The following is a 23,072-nucleotide window of genomic DNA, read 5'->3' on the forward strand; positions in this document are numbered from 1 at the left end:
TGAATGTTGGTCAACAAAAACAATGACATGGCCTTTGAGCCATGACCCATTTCAAAACAGTTAACATGAAATTCAGTTTGCACACAAGACTAGTTAATGCCTGAATCACTCTGAATTGGTAGCATTACAGACAAATTTTTAGAAAAATATTCTATAACTAAGTTTGGATTTTCTGTGTACACCATATTTGTAATGTTTACTAATAACTTACATAATTTTATGAAGATGCCCAAAGTATATTTGCAATTATTACATGCATAAAATTACACATTAACAGTTCAATCTAACTGCCCAACTCCACAAGCACAAGATTAAAAGAATTTCTTTTAACAAGGCATTTTCATTTTTTGCAAATCAGGATTTGAAAAAAACAAAAATCATTAACTCGTTATACAACATTTATATTTTCTAATTTACTACATAACTTACTTCTCAGGAATTCTTTTTCTTCCTGTAAAAGAGGATATTTTACCACTTGAGCAAGATCTTTAAGAAGTATAATTATAACTTCACTCTCTGCAGGTGGTAAGTCAGGAGGGATATTACTCTCCAACAGATTCACTAAGTAACTGTACAGTCTCCGAAAGTCTGGTTCACTGTCTTTTTTTGGTGTTTCATGATGTTCCTCAGTTTTTGCAGCTTTAAGCACCTACAGAATATAAAAGAAATACACAATATAATCGTAAGCTGTTTATCTTTAAAACACACATGGATTACATGAACTTTTAACTGAAACTGTTGTAAAAGTTTTGATAAATTGAAAGAGAAATGTAATGATAATAAGATCAAAGCACCAGCCATTTTGCATTATGGCTGGTGGGAAAAAGTTATATCAAAACTATGAAAGATGAATATATTTGAATTACACATTAGTTATAAAAATCATTTAAAGATATTCATTTTAATGTAACTGTGGAAAAAAATTAATTTTCGCAAAACTCAAGTTATTACAATGCAATATTTGTTGCTGTTGCTGTAACTTAACTAAAGATGAGTAAGGATTTTCTTTATGAAAACTGATTCATAATACATAAATACTTGTGGTGGGACATTACAATTTAACTAACTCTCTTGATATAGGTTTGGTAATTCTGACTAACCATATAACCAATATGAAAGTATCCATACTCTAACTTTTAATGTGATATGTGTATCTTTATGAAATTTGGCAAGCTTTTAGAAAGCACTGCATGCTTAGTACACACACACACACATAAACAGAATATTTACTTAAGCTTGTAGTTATGATGACAATTCATTTGTGGGGATGTTCAACAGAAGGGTTTTGAGAGTAGTATCTACTTGAAAGTTGTTTGAATTATAAAGATGTAAAATTTGAATTAAATAGACCCAACATTTGAAGTTTTTAGATTTAGAATACTCACAATGTTAAAGTAGATGGGAACAAATAAACATAAAAAGAAACTGAAAAGTATAAAACCAAAAGCTACAACACAGGAACATAATAAATTAGACTACAAGAAATATATCACCAAATGAAGCTGAAGTACAATTCAGAACAAGAAAATTTGTAGATTTGAGGAACAAAAATTAGTGCAAATAAAAGACAGGCTCTAAAGAACACACATTCATGAAATCATTTAATTTAATCAAAGGAGTGATTTTGTTAGGAGTAATGTTATGTTAAACCTGTGAAGCCAACAATGGTAGTGACATAAAATAGGTTAGAGGAAGATATATCAATAATGCTGTTGTATATTCTTGGGGGAACAACTCAGACATATGTTATAAAAGGACATACTTCAATCTTGTTATCTCATTATATATATAATTAAATAATTTCAAAACTGTACACACCTCTTGATTTGTAAACTGGGTGATTTTTAAAGTGCTACAGAAATAACTGGGGGTTGCGTACAAAAAAACATACACTAGAGAAAATAAGAGACTTTCGACTGGATGAATGAATATAAATAAAGGTTCTTAATGGATAAAAGAGACTGTACTTAATTATTCTACCTTTCTTGTTCTGTGCTGTATATGTAGTCAAAATTATTCAGAATTTCAGAAACCCTGTAAAAAGTTAATAAAGGATACTAGGTAGGAAATACAAAACTCCCAAGAGAGATTCCATCTGAAGAACAATAAAAATACTAAATGATGTAAAGAACAAGATGCAGAGTCCATGAGACCTTACACAGATAGCCAAATGTTAAATATGTTATATAACCTGAAATCCAATTAAGGTGGTCAGAAACACCTTGATAAACAAGACATATGAGGTGCACAAACAAATTCAATGGAATGAATAAAGCAAGACCTGTGGAACATGAGCCATTGCAAAATATAAAAACTAATGTTGATCTCCTTGGAAATATTACATTTTCACACCAGAAACAGACAGCCTTATTGGTGAGTTAAAAAACTACAAAAAGAAAAGGCATAAAACAAAAAAAAAAGAATTGAGGTCAGTCAGGCTAGGTAACATAATATAAGAAAAACAGCTGTGACTATCTCAGCCCAAATCTCTGGTAGAAAGACTATTAAGGTGTCAGTACAGAACCTTTCTAAAAGAAAAAATAAGAGTATGAAAAAAATTTGAAAAATGTCAAATCATCTTAATCTTGAAGTTAGTAACAAAATACAACATATCTTCAGAGGAAGAATGGAAACAAGATGCACAAGGTTCAAACAAAGACAGGCAAATTAATACCAGGCTTACATCCGATGATGACATCTTGGTACCAAAGAAAGATGTATGAAAAACACACAAAACAGCAAGAAAAAACAGTGAACACAAAGACATGAAGACTGCAACTGAAACAAAACAAACCATAATCATGAAAATGGTATATGAAACATGAAAAAATAAAGATGCAGACAAGTTTGAAAAAAATAAGACTTCAAATTCTGTATATAACAGCTAGCCATTACAGAAGATTTATCAAAAGTAATGGAACAGGATTTCTTTGGGACAGGCAAGAAGAATGAAAATCATTAAGGAGCAAGTCAGCATGAGGCAATAAGATTTGGACAGTGGAATTAACTGATTTTATCTTACCCATTACTTGAGAATGAAGATAAAATAGGCAGGTTCAGAGAAACAAGTTTTTTTCCAAGAAAGACTCCCAGTACCCACTGCTACAGAAGATGGACTTAGAACTTTAAACCAGTAAAGTATCAAAAATGTGCAATGTTGACCCTAAGGCACGGAACATGGGATGACCTAAATACCTGTTTAGACTAGCATGATGTGATAACAGCCAAAACAATAGAAAAACTGCAGCAAATAAAGGCAATGAGATCAAGTTCAACTATACTTTTTGAAATATATCACAACAAAGTTTTTGTGAATACTATAACATCTCACTCAGTTCAATTGAAAAAAAAAACATGAAATCCTGATATTCAATTGAAACAGAATAAATCTTTGGAAGAGTGATTTTAAAATGAGATATCAAAAAGATTGCTGATCCTAAAGCTAACAGTTTTTTTTACTACAAAGAGCTATTACCTCATGTGTACTATCATGCATGTTCCTGCAAATGCCAGAAGCCTTGAACAAAGTTCCCATCCCCTTACGTGCATCAACATATACTGCACCAGTCTTTAATGTAATCATCATAAGACCATAGCTCTCCATGCAAGTAATCATGGGAGGCAGCACTCAGTGAGAAACCACATCCATTTCAAGCAGAGAATGTTCTTTGTGCAGCTGAAGTTATAGGGGAAAAGATTGTGAATAAGAATCTTTTGGTGAGTGCTAATATGTCACAAGCTGATCAGATGGCAGATTATTCAAGCATGTATAATCTCACAGGAAGATAGCTGGACATAAGTGTTTAGAGTTGCTAGACCTATATGTCAGGTCATTCCATATTAGAGGAATACCTACATGAGATATTACAAAAAATTAAACAAAAAAAGCATACAGACCCACGTTCTAAAGTAAACCCATGACTCATCCATCTTGTTATAATCAACTTACTTCATAAAACAGCAGATACCTGAAGTACAATATCAGGTAACACCCCAATCCTACTTTCCAAGCAAAGGATGTGTCCACTTAGTATTGGAATATTGGTATTCCATTTAATGAGGAACTCTATGTCGAGTTCCCCAACTCCACTAGAAGAATTTGAGGGAAATGGAACTTGCATGGGGGAAAACACAGGAGGGATACATGAATCATTGTTAACAGGCACATACATCTGCAATTAGATGTCACACTGAGAGACAGTACCACGGATTACCATGACTAAAGACAGCAGACACACACCTAGTGCTGTCCTTCATATTTTTGTCAAATGTTGAATAGCCTGGAATATATATTTATAATATATATGTGTGTGCGTGTGTGCACCCATAGAAATCAATGAATAATTATGCACAAAGCCTCAACAGAAGAGCTTAATACTTTTAGTACTTCTCTCCACTTTCTGTGAATTTTCAGCAAATATTTCTTTTGAGCAAACACTGGGCACTTAGTGTGTTCTATGATCTTAATAATACATAATGTTTGAATGAGGTCATTATGAAAAAAAAACAATGCAGAAACGTAAACAATTCAAATTAGAGCCACGATGATGAGTGAATATAGGCAATTGGAATGAGACAATGAATAAAGGAGAGGATGGAACCAACACAGAAGGGAGGAACTGAAAACTAAATATTTCACCCACAGAAGATAAACCAAATGAAGCAAAATCATGATGTGGAGGAAATGTCTGAAAACCAGGACTGGTCATCCATCACAAGGAAGAGTATCTGTAGAGTGAGAAACTGCCCATCAGAAACAGGAAAAACCAAAGCTGAATCAAATAAGATAGGATGATGTTTGGCCAACAATTTTCCAACTTTGTGGGAATAATAAAAGGATGAAAGTACAACCTCATGGTGGGGATGAGGAATTGTCTCAAGGACTTTTACACAGGTGAGAGGGAAAGTAAAAGTTTAGCAAAACCTCTGAGAAAGTCCTGAGGAACTGAACAGGCATAGAAAAGGCGATTCATCAGAAAAAAGAGTTGGAGAACAAAGCTCCTACAAAACTGGAGCCAAGGGGTTGCTTCAGAAACAACTCATCTCAAGGACCTGAAATGGCTAACCCTCAAAGAAGACAAACCATACAGTAACAAAAGAACAAAGAACAGTAGATGAAGGGACCAACAAGGCCATATGTAATGAAAAAAACCTGTTGTGGTCCTCTGGTCCAAAAGGTAATTTACTAAAGGTAGAACAGATGAAGAGCAGCATCAATACAAACTGCATCATTTAAAAATACCCCAAAAAAGCACTAAAAAGGAAAGAAAAGTAATATAATGCTTTACGAGTGTAAAAAAGGCAATAGTACAGCAGAAACTACAAGAAACATGCAAGATGCTTATGGTGGAGTCTCAATGAAATAAAATGTTGAAGATGGTTTCAAAAGTTCAGTTTGTCCTGTTGAGTTTAATGATAACTCGCTGCAGGCTGCGCTTGATAAAGACTGTGCTGTAACAGTTGAAGAACTAGCACGGAAGTTTAATTCAACCCATTCAACAGTTTACTATCATCTGCAACAGCTTGGAAAGATGTCAAAGCTTAAAAAATGGGTCCCCCATGATTTGACAAAAGCCAACCTTAGAACAAGAGTGGACATTTGCACTTATCTGCAATCTCATGAATGTAACTCACCTTTTTTGGAAAGGTTAGTGCCTGGAGATGAAAAATGATTATTTTATAAGAATGTTAAGCACTGCAGAAAATGGCTCAGTACAGGTAAATTGGTTAAAGTGCAGCCCAAAATGGGCCTACACCATAGGAAAGTCTTGTTAAGCATTTGGTGGGATATTGTTGGTGGGATCCATCCACTTTGAGTTGCTGCCACTCAATGTAATGATTACATCAGACTTCTGTTGTCAACAGTTAGAGCACTTGAATGTTACACTGAATCAGTCATAAAGGTGTTGTGTTATACCAGGATAATACATGGCCCCATACAACAAGGATCACATCTGCAAAGATTGAAGAGCTAGACTGAAAAAAAAACTTCCACATCCTACTTATTCTCCAGACCTTGTCCCATCCGATTATCATGTATTCCAAAGTTTGCAGAACTATCTTGATGGAAAAGAGCTTGAAACACACAATGCTCTGTACAGTAAACAATATAATACATCACTTTTTTGGCTTTCCATTGATTATAATAATTCGGTATAAAATATCAGCAGGAGAGAGCTACTGGAAATTTGTAAAAGAGAGAATGCAGTAGGTGTGCATGGGAACTATGTCTGGTTTTGTATCTTGTGGCTCCATATGCAAATAAGATTAAAGGCTATAAAAATAGACTTTACCTTAGTAATATCTGGATTATAATGAGAAATATATGTGCAACTTTGTACTTCTCAAGAGTTGTAGCAAATAATTAAAAAAGAGGGAATACTTGGAGAATAATGTCACAATTTTCATACCAGGGAAAATTAAGGCTTTTGTAAATATTTTGTTATATAAACAAGAACTTAATATTTACAAGATATTAAAATTTGATTCACTGACTATGTTTTCATGCCAAGATTATTTGTATATAATGTTAATAAAGTAGTTTAATTAAATTGTGAATGTAAGTCTAAAAGGTCGTGTACTTTTACCTACCTGAAGGAAGAGGGTTAAAAGAAAAATTTAAGATAATTTAAATAAAAGTTCTAACCGATCAATCAAACATTTTTTGTTGTTTCTGAAAATCAAAAATATCATGTAAAACACGAATCATAAAAAATGAGTTAGTGTTCAAGAGTCAGAGCTCATGAGGATTACTGTGCATCTTGCCTTCCTATTAGTGGACGGCTATAGTCTAATGGTAATTAAATCACATACCAGCATAATACTCACTGACACACAGTGAAGTGAGAGCTTTATTCTAGACTTATAGCATGTGTAGGAATTTACACAACAGTGTGAAAAAGGGTAAGAGTTCTTTGTTATGCAGAAAGACAAATTTATGAAGATAACACCAACTCCATAAGTATATAAACACTTTTCTGGACACTGGTATTGTTGAAAAGATTCAGAACCCAAAGGAGATAGAGGAAAAGAGGTTATCTACAAAGTTATAGAATGTCTATACAAAAGACACAGATTAACAAAAGACTGAAAACATAAAAGATGAAACTTAGAATCATAAACAAACTCTTCCAGCTAAGTGTTGGTGAAATTCAGTGTAAACCACGTACTGAGCAAAAAACCTGCTAATCAACCACATAATTAAGGCAATCAATGCTATGTGGAAGATTAGTTAACAGTTTGTGTGTGTGAAGACAGAGAGGTAAAGACAGACCATAAAGAGAGAGCTAAAAGCTATAAATCATTCCAAAACAACAAAATCAAAGATGAATGAATCAAGGACAGGTAAATTTTAAAACTCCCATCATGGAACCAAAACTTTGACAAAGGAACTATCATGAGATTCTTACAAGTTCTATCATTGAAAGAAAAATTCAGATAACAAGTGAGATAAGAAAGATATAAAACAGTCTTCAATCTCCAGAAATTTCTCCCGCCAAAGATGTTCAGAAATTTTTTGTCACATTTGTTAAGAATTTGAATTGAAACTCATAAAGGCTTTCAGGTCTATGTGATTGAACTTACAACTTTTAACTTGCTTCTGGTGAAACATGATTTCTAAAATATAATCACTTTAAATGCAAGATTTTCTTTGTAACCATACTGTATTGCTTCAATACTCAAGGAACTTACTTCTGCTATGATCTTGGAGTAATCATCGTTACGGAAGAAAATATGAACATTCTTTTTCACAATATCTCCCCAGGATTCTATTGGAGCTTGTTTTCCTTCAATTTGTGATTGATCATTCATTTTATTTTTTCCCTCGCAGCTCGCATTTTCTTTTCTTAACATTGGATCTAATTTCCATCAATTCTGGAGTTTTGTGAAAAATAAAACTGATGAAAAGTTACACTTCCCTAACCTAATCAAGTTCACACTGTAACAGTTCTTGTAAAGTAGTTTGTTAATAAAAACAGTATTTCAAACACTAGTGTGTTAGCCAGCTTGAAGAATCATATTACTTGGAAAAGGACCTCACCAGCAATGGTTATAGTAGACGTAGTCTGGTTGAGATATTACTATACGATTTTTTTATTTTACTCAGATGTTTTTCCTTTTGTACAATGATGAAGCCACTGACCTTCTAAGTCAAACACTTTTGAAACAGACAGCTATGTTGGTTAAAATGCTGATAATATTACAAGACTGAAAACATAAGACACTAAGTCAATAAATCTGAGAAAATGATCAAGAAAAATTTACAAAACATAATCATAGCAAGCAAATACAAACTCACTCTTTTAAACTACTCAAAGCTAACACGCCAACTTTGTACAGGCCTCCCAGTTTTGTTATTTACTAGACAGTTAATTTACTATATCAAGGTTCTATTAATTTCAGATATTGTTATGCACTGGTTACAATTAATTTACATTTCTAGAATTCAAACTGAAATACAACTACATAAGAAATGAAATATCACAGTTTTAATAAATGATAATGTGATGCAATAATAGACTATACACATAACATTTTTAAACATTTGGGAAAAATTTATATAATCAAATAGCAACATTTGTACTTTTATTTAGCAAGTTATTTCCTAGTATAGAATATTCTCTTGAAAAGAAATTTTTCTTACATGTATGTGCTGGGTTTTAAAATATTCTTACATTTGAAATCAGACATAAAACGATAACTTGAAAATAAACATTTCTATAAAATTATTTACAGTACGAGTGAAATTGGCATGTTCCAACACCAAAAATACATTTCTGATAGGTACTTACCTCTACTGAGATAATATCTTTTCCTTCTCTATGCACTGAGACTAGGCAAGTAGAGGTGCACAGAAAGAAGGGAGGATGGAAGCACAGAGAATATCTATTAGAAATGTATTTTCAGTGTTGGAAAATGTTAACTGGTTATATAATATCTTACCCTTACTCATATAATAACAATGAAAAGGTGGAAGGAGAGGTGTAAAAGTTATCTAAACAAGCATCCTCTTTGGAATGTACCCAAAGGGAACTCATGAACTGTGACACCCTCTACAATGGAAACATGTAGGGGCACACCCATGACAGACTGTATCCCTTATGTACAAGGATATTCTCTACTCAAAATAAAGATATGCTTCTCTAAGTTCAGGGAAAATTGTGCACAGTCCAAAACCCAAGTAATGGAAATGGACGTGCAAGATGGTGCAGTATGACTGAAGTGATAAAAAACCATACATGGTGGGTTATCTACAGTCCAAAACCAGACAGTATCAGGTATTTCTCATCCACTCTGCATTAGACGGATCCACACCAACAGAACACCACTGCTCTACTTTCCACTGAGTAAAACTGGTTACACTCAGGAGGAAGTCTCTGATCCATGACCCCAGCAACTAAAAAACTAGCAAATGACAAGAACTCCCATACCCTACTAAATAAAAGGGGAGTAAAACGCACTGGGAGGTTGGAGGAACAAAACACCTTAAGACAATGCAATAATTTAGCATGCAACCTTACTTTTAAAAGGCTTCCAGTCCTGGTTTATTAAACTAAAACCAGAAAAATGGGCAGTTATTCCAACACTAGTTTGCTCATGACAGTCCATGAGCAGGTATGGTTTGAATTGGGTTTTGTTTAACAAATAAGATACCATGAGAACAACCTCTAGTGGTCTTTTGGAACATCCCATCTCAACAGTGAGCATTACAGACTTGATTGGCTGCAGGATGCAAATTTATATTTTAGTATACCTTGTTGGGCATCCACATGCCACTGAGTAGGTTACTGAGGTGTAGAATAGAGCACCTATAAAGGTAAGAGAAAAAAGATAAATGATTTGAGGGTTGCAAGTCTTTTAGACTTACCCTGTCCCATCAGGATATATCAATTTAAACAGATTTATCACACACTTCACTTTAAACTCTGAAATTCAAGGAGTAGATGTATTATTTGAGAGTTGGAAAATACTTACACCTGGCAGGGGGTAGGTTAAATCATGAAGTTGTGACATGTCAGGTAAAGCATAACTGCTCCTTGGCATAACTGAGAAGTAAACTTTCCAGCATGAGTTACAAAATCTGTGAATGGAGTGAATTAAATATTTGCTCCCAGATCTTTCAGCCATCAAGTAAAGTACAGCAAAAGCAACCAGGAAAATACCCAAAACATTTGTCTGATATATGTTTCCATTTCACTACAAGTAAGATATCTAACAGCCTCAACTGAGAATGACTCCTCCCACTCTGATTATTGTACAACACCAGATATGGGATGGGAGAGACCTGATTTGGCTCTATGCCAAATATAATAATCCTAGAATTCACAAGTTAGCTTGTCAATAGGAAAAAAATTATGAAAATAAACTAGAAAACACATAACATTCAAAGTATCTCTGAATGATCATAATACTAGGAAACCCAACAGCAGCTCTTTGTAGAGAAAAGTTATAACATTATCTTAACAAGACAGATACAGTACAAAGACAGAAGACACACTGACAAAGTTGGAAAGTGTCACAAGATCGATATTGCTAAGAGCAATTGAGTGGAATACAAAGGACTAGAGCAAGTGATAAAAAATCAGACCAATGTTTAGACAAGCAAAGAAACCCTAGCAGTCATGGAATAGTTGCAAGTCGCAGAGGAGGTAAGTTTTGTAATATTTTTTGAACATTCTTCCATGTTTCAATAGAAAGATAGTCATTAAAACAGCACATACTATTATTTCAATTTAAATGTTTAAAGCATTACATAAGTATAAACACAATGTTATAATATGTATTATTTCATTGACATCAGTACTACTCTCATGAAAAGGTGTGTTCATTTGTATAAGGTCTAATTTGAACCATTTGCATTTGGCATGTTTATGAGGATACATGCGTAAATTACAGAGAAACCTACATTTTCATAAAAGCAATTTTTTAATATTTTGAGACAAACATTTTAAATACAGCTTTGCTTTACAACATAATGCACACAAACTTACTTAATCTCTGTTTAATTCCCAGTTTTTACAACTTTCTCAAACATCACCAAATTTCCAAGACCATACCTTCTTAATCCCTTAAGGAAGACTTTCTTTTCACTATAAGAAAATTAAAATTTCAAAATTATTTTGAGAAAAATCTAACTGTCAATTTAGATGAAACCACTAATATCTGTGCTTTTCTAAAAATATTAAAACAGAAACTCATTCTTAACATTCTTCTCAAATAAACTGAACTAAAAGAATAAACTTGGAAAATATTAAAACATATATTAACAGCAAAAGTATGAAATGTATATATACAAAATGTAAAAACTTCAACATTAAAAGTAATAAAGTTTTATTTTAAGCTTATTATATGCAAACAGTCCTTGAAAATATTGCTTTACAGATTTTACCTTTTGGAATAATTTGGCTGATACCGTTGCAAGTACTATTAACTTGTTGCAAAATCTGGTTATATAAATACAAAAGAGAAAAGTGATGCTTTAGATTTTAATTTAATGCTTTATATGCTTGAGTGGACTTTATTACCATGTTTGTTTGTCTTCTTATGTTCTTGTAAAATAATATAATGAATACTGCAAATATTTTATATGTAAAATATAAATAATAACTAAGCTCATTACAAATATACTGAAAATTAAAAGTTTCCTACACTGAAAATGCATTTTAATGGATACTTATCTCTTTCACATAATAGCTTTTCTCAACTTGCATTGAGCTCTATGTGCACAGTTTTGTTCTCCACTAGCATTGATGTTTCCACCTATCTTTACATGTGATAGAGCTTTACCGTAACATGCAAAAACCCACCACCAACAGGATTATCACAAACCCTCTTTGTACAGATGACTCTATTCTTTAGTCGCTCTGATCTGGCTATCCAAGGAGTGTTAAAGTAAAATTTTAGGCTCATCTCATTTGTCAGCCGGACACGTATTTTTGGTATTTGATTCACTTGTCATGTGCGTATGAACTACTGGGAAAGACATAGCTCGTTCCCAATGTTGAGTAAAATCATTTGCAAAAATGACTGATTTGACAACATTCACAATGACCAAGTTCAGCTTATGGGCAAGTCAATGTACATATAAAGCCTATAGCATGATCTCTTTTATTCTTTACTAAACACAACTACACTTGTCACTCATTGCACTGACATCAACATGCACTGAGTTGTCAAATTTCGTATATCAATTACACTTTATACTAGCTCCGCCTGGACATGTGCATTTGAACTTTCTGCTGTCATGAAACCAGTAAATCCTTAATGGATTACTCATTCGAAGAAATATCTTATAACAACTAACAATTGCTCCCTTCTAGACAAATCTTTGAATTCATCTACCAAAATGGAGAATAGGTTTGCATTTGCTACTTTTTCCTTGTTTCATCTAAAATGATATCTGATATAATTTCAAGTAACGCATTTTGTAATGTGTGATGATTATACTTCGCATTAGCTTGTTCTTCTGCCAGCTTGGATCGCAGCATTTCTGAATATTTTTTTGCAATAGATCCAATACTGTTATGAGATTGACTTCATTAACCTCATAATTTGTCTCTCAATGTCTCCTTTGTGCAGTGTTTCGGACCACTGTTAGTTTGACCGTATCCGCTACAGTTTTGATGTATTAACGATTTGTACTCATCGTTTCTTTATGCTGTTTATGTATTAGATGTGATACTGTATTTTTTCGCCGTTTTACTTTTTGTATGCAGCATATCTGCCTTTACAGTCAACGTGTCACTCTGATTTATTGTGGTTAAGTTTTAAGTTATTCTTATATGAATCACCTGTACACTTTTTCCAGCTCTTAAAGCTGTCTTATACGAAGGCACTCTCTTCACTTGTTTGTCGAAAATGTGTCGTTATCGGATCTCTAAAATTGAGATGGAAAAACAGCTGACAGTCTAACACTGCATTTTGGTTGGATGTGTACTTCATCTGATCTAAGTGGCTGTTCATAGTTCAAATATATTAAAGGAGCATCATTGAAGCATATGAGAAAATTAACTAGATTTTAATGTTTGCAGACCATTAAATTTTTAATAATATTTATTACGACATACACATCAAGAGAAATATAACTAAAGCAGTTTGACAAAACAGAACACCTGTTTTGCGTGTGAATAAAGGTCGGTCAGACTCTGCACATACATATTTCCATATACATTAATTTCTCATGTAAAGTCCTGTCAAAATATTTCAATATCAAATCCTTGTCGTCTCGCACATCAGACAAGTATACTCTACAAATTGAGCTGAAGGTTTAATCAGCTAACATTTACTTATAAGGTTTTTTTTTATATATCTTGAACTACCTTTTCTTTTCTACCAAAATCACTGGTCGTCATTAACAGTTGAATCCAACATTAACTTTCTCTAGAACTTTAATAACTTCAGTTTGACCAAGCTGTGTATTGAGAATTTCGACTGGTTTGCTGAGATTCATCACTCGCTGGGACAGCAGTAAGTCTACAGATTTACAACGTTAAAAGAAGGGTTCGATTCCCTCGATGGACAGAGCAGATAGCTTTGCTATACGAAAACACAAACACACACTGCCAAGATTTTATTACAAGACAAAGAGATCGAACGATTAACGTGAGACATCAGACAAACATATCACTACTAAATTTGGCTTTATAGCTGAGAAAGATTTGTAATAAATTTTCAACATAGCATTCTGGAGACATTTTACTGTATACCATCTCTTGTAAGCCCAGAATGCCACCAACTTTCACTTATGATTTTTTAATTAAATGATTATTTGAACTGCTGATCAGCAAGATTGTTTATTTTTTGAATTTTGCCCAAAGCTACTTGGACTACTATTTTGCCATAGAATAGTAGGATTAACTGTCATATTATAACGTCCCCACGGCTAAAAAAAACGAACATGTTTGGCGTGACGCGGTTTCGAACCCGCGACCCTCAGATTAACTTTTAAGAAGGACTGTGAATATTGTTGTAAGCGTTGTGCCGTTGGATTCTTAGAAGAACAAGGACCAGAAAACGACGCCAGGTACAACTCTGTAACCTACACCTGGGATCCTCGTCATGTATGGGTGGGTGGTGATGACAAGCTGCTTTTCTGTAGTCTTACATTGCTAAATTAGGGACGACTAGTGCAGATAGTTCTAGTGTAGTTTTGCGCGAAATTCAAAACAAAACCTCTAGGCTCGGCATGGCCAGCTGGTTAAGCCAGTCGACTCGTAATCTGAGGGTTGTGGGTTCAAATTCCCGTCACACAAAACATGCTCACCTTTTCAGTCATGGGGCGTTCTAAAGTGACGGTCAATCCCACTATTCGTTGGTAAAATAGTAGCCCAAGCGTTGGCGGTGGATGAGGTTAACTAGCTGCCTTCCCTTTGTCTTACATTGCTAAATTAGGGACAGCTAGCGCAGATAGCCCTCTTGTAGCTTTGCGCGAAATTCAAAAAAAAAAAAAAACCTCTTAAAAGTATGCGAGACCAAACGTGGCACACGTGCTCAGGTACATCGCGAGAAACATTGTTGAATCTCCATACTTTCTTCTGCCCCCTTTTTTTTTTTGACAAATCCAGAGTCTAATACAAATGTTAAAAATTCACAATTTTCTTTAATATGAACGTAATCTTATCCGACTAGCTGTGTTGTCTGGAAGACGTATAAGCACTTCTATTGCTCACTCTTCTACAGAACGGTACATTCGACACTCCGACTCACCCACGCGACAACCGTATAGACCTGATAGCATTGCTACCGCCCGTGGATTGAGGACTTTCGGAAAGGGCTTCTTGCCCTTCGAACTTTATTGTAAGCATCATGAACGTGGTAAATGCCAGAATGGCAACATTCTGAATTAATCTGGATAATTCTCGTTTTAAAATATTTCTTTATTGTTTTATTTTCAGCAATCACAGTTTTGATCAGCATATCTTTAACCATGTTGAACAAAGTGACACCATTTAACTTTATCGGGAAACTTTGATTATACAAGCATGTACTCACATTCGTGCGTTCGCCATTGAGAAAATGAAAACTATAGCCTTGCCAGATATCTCGTGCGTCCAAGCACACGAATTTCTTCGCCTTTTGCTGAAAAATGGTTGAAGAATTTGTAAACGTGGTGACAAATTACGTGTTTCAATTGCTAAGATATTGAAAAGCAAATGAGCGAAATTCCTCAAATAATAGCGACTGTCGACAATACCAGAAATATTTTTCGTAGCAATTACTCAGTTCTCAGTGTAGATGATAATTTACGTATTGCCGAAACTTAATCGATGATCCACGAAATTTTAAAACTGCAGAATTAGAAAGTTCAAAATGAATTCATGAAATGTCCATTAAGATTTAGTAAAGAAAACATAGCTATAAACATTTTTCGAAGTCAAGTTTAGTGGCGGGGTACATGGAAGTAGGCACCTCCGAGGTTCAATCTTTCCTTGCAAAAAATGTATTAAGATTAGGAAGGCAGGAGAATGCATAATATTTAATAAATAACTCCCAGGGCTCTAAGGCGAGCTCTGGATCCAAGCAGTAACAGGTGCGCTTCAGGCGCACATTTCGTCGCTTCGTTAGGTTAAATAAATCTTGCCCCTCCCATTATTAAATTGCCTCTTATTTCACTGAAGTCTAAAGTTTTAAAACTAGAAACTGGATTGTGCATTATTTATTTGTGATCGATTTCTTCTCCCAAAACGTTTCAAAAAATAAAATAAAAATATGTAGTACTTCTACATCTAAAGTGCTTTGGAATTTTATTTTTGGTTTGTTTTTATTTTAAATAAACAGACGAACTATCATTTAAACATCAAGGTGATGTAAAACAATAAACAGAACTATTTTCAATCCTGTAAAATATCCAAAAGGGTATTCACCAATAAAATTAGTCACTGTAAATATATTATTCTGACTCTGGCCTAGAGTGGCCTAATAGTTAGCATATGAGGCTGTAAATACGAAGATTTATGGCTCCCATCGGTTGCGGACAGCGAAGAATATACCAAAAGTGGACGGTTATTGTTGTTGACTATCAGGTTAAAATTAACCCTTAGTGTAGATTTGCGAAAAAAAACTCTATAAACTATCTCAATTCGTATGTTTGATAAGTTTACAGTTACGAACGTACTTGAAAAGGGGCCCGGCATGGCCAGGTGGTTATGCACTCAACTTGAAATCTGAGGGTCGCGAGTTTGAAATCCCAACCACACCAAACATTCTCGCCCTTTCAGCTGTGGGGACGTTATAACGTGATGATCAATCTAGCGTAGATAGCCCTCATTCACAAATTCATAACAAAAGAACTCTATGAAGATGTTATTTGAAAAATCGTTTTTTTTACAATAAAACTAGAAATACCCTCCCTCCCACACAGATAGCCCTCGTGTAGCTTTGCGCGAAATTCAAAACAAACCCTCCCTCCTCATCCCTAGTGGTACAGCAGAAAGCCTGTCGTATTGCGATCCTGAAAGAAATAAGTTTTCCGTACCTATGATAGACGGAGCACAGATAGTCCACTGCACAGTTTTACGCTTGGCAACAAACAAACAGTTTTTTGTTTGTTTTTTTGAAGGAGGCGTATTTTTCTCACTAAATTTTAGTGCATATCTTTATGTATTAAAATCTGAAATATTATCGAAGAAAATACAATGCTAGAAACTGGGTTTCGATACCAGGGGTGATCAGAGCACAGAAAGCCCTTTGTATAGCTTTGTGTTTATCTTCAAACTTCATACAAACAAATAAGTTTGTTACTCAGAAAATGAAAAAAAAATCTTAAACAAAAATAGAGTTAAACGTACTACTCTTATGAGTTTGATACAAAAAGTTATACGTTGGAGACAAAAGTGTCTAATGGTGTGGTTTTGCTGACAGTTTGTAAAGTCTTTATTTAAAAAAAAACATCTTTAACGACAACTAAGTATTTCAGATAGTCACTTTTCTTTTTCAATTTACCTTATTCCCACTCAGATTTGGAAAAGGCTACTCGGGTATTTTGTATTAGACAGGGATTTTTTATACTTGAGTAGTTCACCCTGATGTGTGGTATAGGACTGCATGGTATCGTTTCGTTCACGCTATAATTATTTGTTTGTTCCTGAATTTCGCGCAAAGCTACACCAGGGCTATTTGCGTTAGCCATTCCTAATTTAGCAGTATAAGATTAGAGGGAAGGCAGCTAGTCTTCATCACCTTACGCATACTCTTGGGCTACTCTTTTACCAGTGGAATTGATCATCACATTATAACGCTCTCATGACTGAAAGGTCGAGCGTGTTTGGTGTGACGGAGATTCGAGCCCATGACCCTGAGAGCAAACCTAAAGGGACGAACATGTTTGGGGATAGGGATTCTAACCCGTGACCTGTGGATTGCTAGCAGAAGCATAGTCGGAAGAGAGGCAGTCCTCTGAAAAGTGTAGGAATATTGATCACATATTATTTTTCAGCTTTTATGTATAATAAACTTGTTTTGTATAATTTAATAAAAATAAATTCATTTGATTTATTTTAATGACCATTTTATTAAACATTTAGATCAGTCTCAACTTTTCAATTTATTGACCTCCTTTACCTTTTCTTATCCCCTTTCAAATGTTAAACATGGCTGCTCTACTGATTGCAAGTAAAGAGCCCTAACCATTAAACCCCAATTTCAGATGGATACTCTCTTTGTTTCAAAAAACGAGTAGGTTTCTTAAAGTGAAGACAATCTTCGTGTCTCTGGATCAAAATACGTCACCGAATATGTTCCACCTTTCAGCGGTGAGGGCGATATAATGTTATAGTCAATCCTACTATTCGTTTGTAAAAAGTGGGTCAAGAACTGGCTGTGTTTGGTGTTTACTGGCCACCTTCCCTTTTGTCCATCACCTCTAAATTAGGAACAGCTAGTCAGAGAGTGTCTTTAGTAGTTTTGGACGAAACTCAATTAACAAACAAACAAAATAAATGAACATCTTTACTTACGGCGCATTAAATGCAACTTGACTACAGAATGAGATCAAACACAAACCAGTAGATAACAAATAACCTCGGACGAAATAAAGACTTCTACTTTTAGCTGCTACACTATTTTATCTTATTATGAGAATGCTCTACAGTAGGACTTGTGCTACAATTAATTTATTTGGCCGTTTGAACTTGTTTTAAATTATGATCTTCCAATCCTTGTTATTAGTTTGATCATCGAAGTAAACTTCAACTTTAAACGAATTCGAGTTGTAAAATATTTTTTAAATGTAAAATGATGTAGGGAAAACAGTGCCAAGAAGAATCCAAACAGCAATACAAAGTTGATAGAGCTACACACAGGCATCCCTACATAGCTTTCAATATTAGTTTAATATTACCCTGTAAAAGTGCACGAGTACAAAATCGCTACTAGGTCGGTCGAATTGATCGGACGTGATCAAGATATTATGATAAACAAACTGTATATCAACAATTAGGAATATATAACTGCAGTAATATTAAAGTATGCATTGTATAGTGTCATCTAAGTACAATCTTTATGTGTTTGTTTAAAGTTAAGCACAAAGATATCTGTACTCTGCTCTCCATAGATATCAAAACCCGGTTTTTCGTGTTGAAAGTCCGCAGACATAGCGTTCTGATACGGCAGAGCAGAGATAAATTATGTATAGCTGTATCATTTCTACATTATTTTTTGTGTTACTTTTGTTACTGCCATCCCTACGTTATTTTACATTTGTTTTTATCACTTGTTTTGAGACATTTTCCCACTGACTGAAAGTCAGTGTAGTCTTTAAAAACGTGGAATAAAATTTAATATCATGCCTACTGATTTTGTTACTCCTTCACTTAATACATAGTATAGGGATTAGCTCCCTGAAAACGCCATGGCCAAGCGCGTAAGGCGTGCGACTCGTAATTCGCGCCCGCGTCGCGCTAAATATGCTCGCCCTCTCAGCCGTGGGGGTGTATAATGTGACGGTCAATCCCACTATTCGTTGGTAAAAGAGTAGCCCAAGAGTTGGCGGTGGGTGGTGATGACTAGCTGCCTTCCCTCTAGTCTTACACTGCTAAATTAGGCACGGCTAGCACAGATAGCCCTCGAGTAGCTTTGTGCGAAATTCCAAAACAAACAAACAAACCCTAAAAACGCAACAATTGCATAGTGTTCGAAGCATTGAGCATGTTGCAGTCATCTGATGTTCATTTGTTATTGACTGGTAATTCCTGTTTCACCCTGCACTTAAGTTTTTGAAGTAACACCAGATTTCCGTAAGAAAACTAATTTCAAGGCGTAATGAAAATATTTTTACACTAGAATTAGCCCGGGATGGCCAAGCGTGTTTAGGCCTTCGACTCGTAATCCGAGGGTCGCGGGTTCGGATCCCGGTCGCACCAAACATGCTCGCCCTTTCAGCCGTGGGGACGATATAATGTCTCGGTCAATCCCACTATTCTTTGGTAAAGGAGTAGCCGCTGGGTGGTGATGACTAGCCGCCTTCTACGTGTGTGTAGAGAGAGGGGGAGATAATCTTGATTTGGTGCCGACTGACTCACCCACCATGGAGTCTTACAAGCTGACATGCTACACTGTCGTATTTAAAAATGCAGCAACATTGGGATATAATGATCTCTATACGCAAACACAAATTCTAGACATAACGTCCTCAACATCCATTAAAGACATTTGACATTGACACTCAGTAGACCAACCAACTGATTTGTAGGAAGTCACTTCATAACTTTCCGACTGAACGAATTAAAGTTTTAAGTAGTGTCTTGCAGTGACCCAGTTATCATTCTACTGTCAGGACCCTTTTAAGCTATATGTAACTAATAATTAACTCTAAATAATTTGCTTACTACGCTATTTGAGCTGTACAGGTAATAATTATGTGAAGAGTGAATAAAATTAAAATATTAGATATTTTTCTAATGACACTGATATAAGTGTGGGTGTTACCTCTAGAACAGTACAATACGTATGGCCTCAGTCGATGTTTTGTTGTCCCAAACCCACTACTTAGATGGAATCACCAAACAAAAACGCTAGAAGGCTTGAGGAGATTGTCCTTACGAATGCACCCAAATTCAAATCATTTAATAAAAGTTTGTGACAGCTTCTTTAGTCGTGAATAGGGAAGTGGTATCAATATATAGCATGTTCAGTGAAGTAAGTACTACACATTTCAGCCAGTGATGTTACATAGTATCCTGACAAGTACAACATAATCTTGTTTATCGTGTCAGCTTTCAAAGACAAGACCTGTTGGACAGAGTTTCATAATCCAGACAAACTGAGATCCCAGACATGCAGAAAATGTGAGGGAATAAGAAATAGGAGGAAAATCACTCTCAATCATGTCTCGACCAGCTAGATGTCCAGACACAAACATTTTAAGAGGCTGTATATACCAATATGAAACTGGAAAGTTCAAGCAGCAACCTGGGAATTTAGCTGATTTATGTGGTATAACAGTTTGAAGTAACAGTTAACAAAGATACATTAATGGACTTATGTTATCGTAAGAACAAAATGTACTGATAGGTTTAAAACAAATATAAAATTAATACATTATAGAACGTATCTACTTTTTATTTGTATTTATTGTAAGAGTGACAAGCTGGACATTTAAATGCAACTATTCATTCTTTTTACTCATCAGTGTGAATCACCTGCACATTTCCAAATTATTTCCACTGTTGTATGTCCCACAAGCAGTATAACAGTACGCATAGTTATAAAATTTATTATTATCACTTCATGGATAGGTTTTTAGCACATTTTTTCTCAACATCATTAATATGGAATCTGCAATTCAAATGCAAAAAAGGAAAAAAATGTTCTCACTACACAAAACTACTTTAAAACATGAATTGCAATATATTTCTTAATATCTCTCTTTTTTTTCTTTGTTACAATCCAGAGCCAAGAATTGACAAATCGTAAGATATATTTCAAATATGTATGATGTCTTTTTGGCTTCTGCTGGCTTTCATTGAGTCTCAGTTGCCAGCTTGTTAGCATAACGAAGGAAATTGTAAAGAAGTTTATGCCAAAGTCCAGGGCTAGTTAGATAAGCCGGATGGTTTCCTCTGGGGATCTCAACTCCTTGACTTATGGCTAACAAGCATAACAGAGCGGAATTTTTCCCACGATCATACTCTTCAAACACCACCAACGAAGGAGTCTAAAATATGATAAAAACTATTGGTAATTTTCTAGAAGACTAACATTGAACACCAGACGTGTTTGTAGAGGTCGGGGGAGATAATCTTGATTTCCAGAAGACAAACAATAAACACTAGACGTGTGTGTAAAGAGAGGGGGAGATAATCTTGATTTCCAGAAGACTAACAATAAACACTAGACGTGTGTGTGAGAGAGAGGAGATAATCTTGATTTCAGAAGACTAACAATAAACACTAGACGTGTGTAGAGAGAGGAGATAATCTTGATTTCCAGAAGACTAACAATAAACACTAGACGTGTTTGTAGAGAGAGGGGGAGATAATCTTGATTTCCAGAAGACTAACAATAAACACTAGACGTGTGTGCAAAGAGAGGGGGAGATAATCTTTATTTCCAGAAGACTAACAATAAAAACTAGACGTGTGTGTAGAGAGAGGGGGAGATGATCTTGATTTCCAAAAGACTAACAATAAACACTAGACAAGTTATGTAGAGAGGGGAGATAATCTTGATTTCCATATCTTCTTTTACGTGTTTATTAGATGCTACATTCTACTTTCAGATAGACATGGTTTACATGAAGAAGAAATAGTAACATTTTGATGACAGATCTAAAAGTTTATTATTTTTATTTATTACTCGCTACAAAATATATTAAATAATTAGATACCCTCCTCTCATGGCTAAGCTGGAGTCTCACAACTTGAAAAAATAAAATTCGGTTTTGATACTTGGTGAATGATACTTTGAACACAATAACATACAAAAAATATTAAAATATATAGGAGAATAGCTTTACTTTATCACAACTGACAAAACTGAAATATTCAATGTTTTAATAGGTACGGAACAGCAAAGCTCCACTCATACTAGAACTGACCACCACAGGACGTATCAAGTTCAAGGCTTTAACTACATCGTTAATGAACTCGCCGGGGTCAGAGATGCGTGCCCTCGCTGTTACCGAAACCTCTTACAAAAATATTCAAACATAAATGTGAGGTAAATAATATACATACAAACAAAGATCGCTGCGTAGACTGCAGGTTAAAGGTTACCAGGATTAAACTTTTGCATAACACATTTATGTCGAAAATAAGAAATACAATTGTAGATTTACACAATTGATAGATTGAAAACGTTCAATTCCTAAGAAAGAACATGCTAATTAATTACATACTTAACATGATAGCATATTTCACTACACAAGAGATACACGACTGTGTTTGAAAACTCTATTCACAACTGGTCAGGGTCCAAAATGGCCAGGTGGTTTGTGGCGCTTGGACTCGCATCTGAAGGTCGCCAGTTTAAATCCCCGTCACACCTATCATGCTCGCCCATTCAGCCGTAAATCCAATATTTATTGGTAAAGGAGTAGACCAAGAGATGGCGGTGGGTGATGTTAACTATCTACATTTCCTCTAGTCTTACACTGCTAAATTAGGGACGGCTAGCGTAGATAGCCCTCGTGTAGCATTGTGTGAAATTTAAAAAACAAACAAAGAATTTAATTTATGATAAAGGTCTTGCCTACCTATCTCTTCATTCAGTGACGAACTGACACCTATATCAAAATTATTGTAATCTTAAGCTGGCAATGAACTGAGTCTATATCAAAATATTGTAATGTTAAGTTAGCAATAAACTGGAGTCTATATCAAAATATTGTAATGTTAAGTTAGTAATGAACTGACACCTACCTCTAAATGTTGTAATGTCAAGTTAGTAATGAACTGAAAGCCCACCAGGTACATCCATTGCCACAGTCTGGTAGCCCATTGAAGCCAGCACTTGTATTATGCCCAGGTCCAGCCAGGTTTTGGAAAACGCTGCTCCGTTCAGTAGAAGGATGGAGATGTGGAAATTGGAAGTGTCCTTAGGTAAAGCTTCACGGTAGAAAACTTTGACATTCTGGT

At 34.9% G+C, this 23,072-nt stretch overlaps 1 protein-coding gene across 7 annotated transcripts; it reads right to left on the minus strand.

Annotated features, from left to right (window-relative positions):
* Positions 1-215: 215 nt before the first annotated feature.
* On the minus strand, positions 216-22,924 carry LOC143223829 (uncharacterized). Of its 7 annotated transcripts, none has more exons than XM_076452310.1 (4): positions 22,857-22,924; positions 10,992-11,090; positions 7,693-7,875; positions 216-649 (listed from the first exon to the last, which is right to left on the minus strand). In XM_076452310.1, exons 3-4 carry the CDS (start codon positions 7,852-7,854, stop codon positions 389-391), a joined length of 423 nt encoding a protein of 140 aa, XP_076308425.1. In that variant the 5' UTR covers positions 7,855-7,875; positions 10,992-11,090; positions 22,857-22,924; the 3' UTR covers positions 216-388. The 7 variants fall into 7 exon arrangements, 4 of the variants coding, with proteins under 4 accessions (XP_076308425.1, XP_076308426.1, XP_076308424.1 ...); XM_076452311.1 differs by lacking the exon at positions 22,857-22,924 and adding an exon at positions 11,830-12,001; XR_013013169.1 differs by lacking the exon at positions 7,693-7,875 and having other exon boundaries at positions 22,857-22,911.
* Between the last annotated feature and the right edge of the window lie 148 nt (positions 22,925-23,072).

This window comes from Tachypleus tridentatus, chromosome 8 (genome assembly GCF_004210375.1).
Source record: "Tachypleus tridentatus isolate NWPU-2018 chromosome 8, ASM421037v1, whole genome shotgun sequence".
NCBI classification, from domain to species: domain Eukaryota; kingdom Metazoa; phylum Arthropoda; class Merostomata; order Xiphosura; family Limulidae; genus Tachypleus; species Tachypleus tridentatus.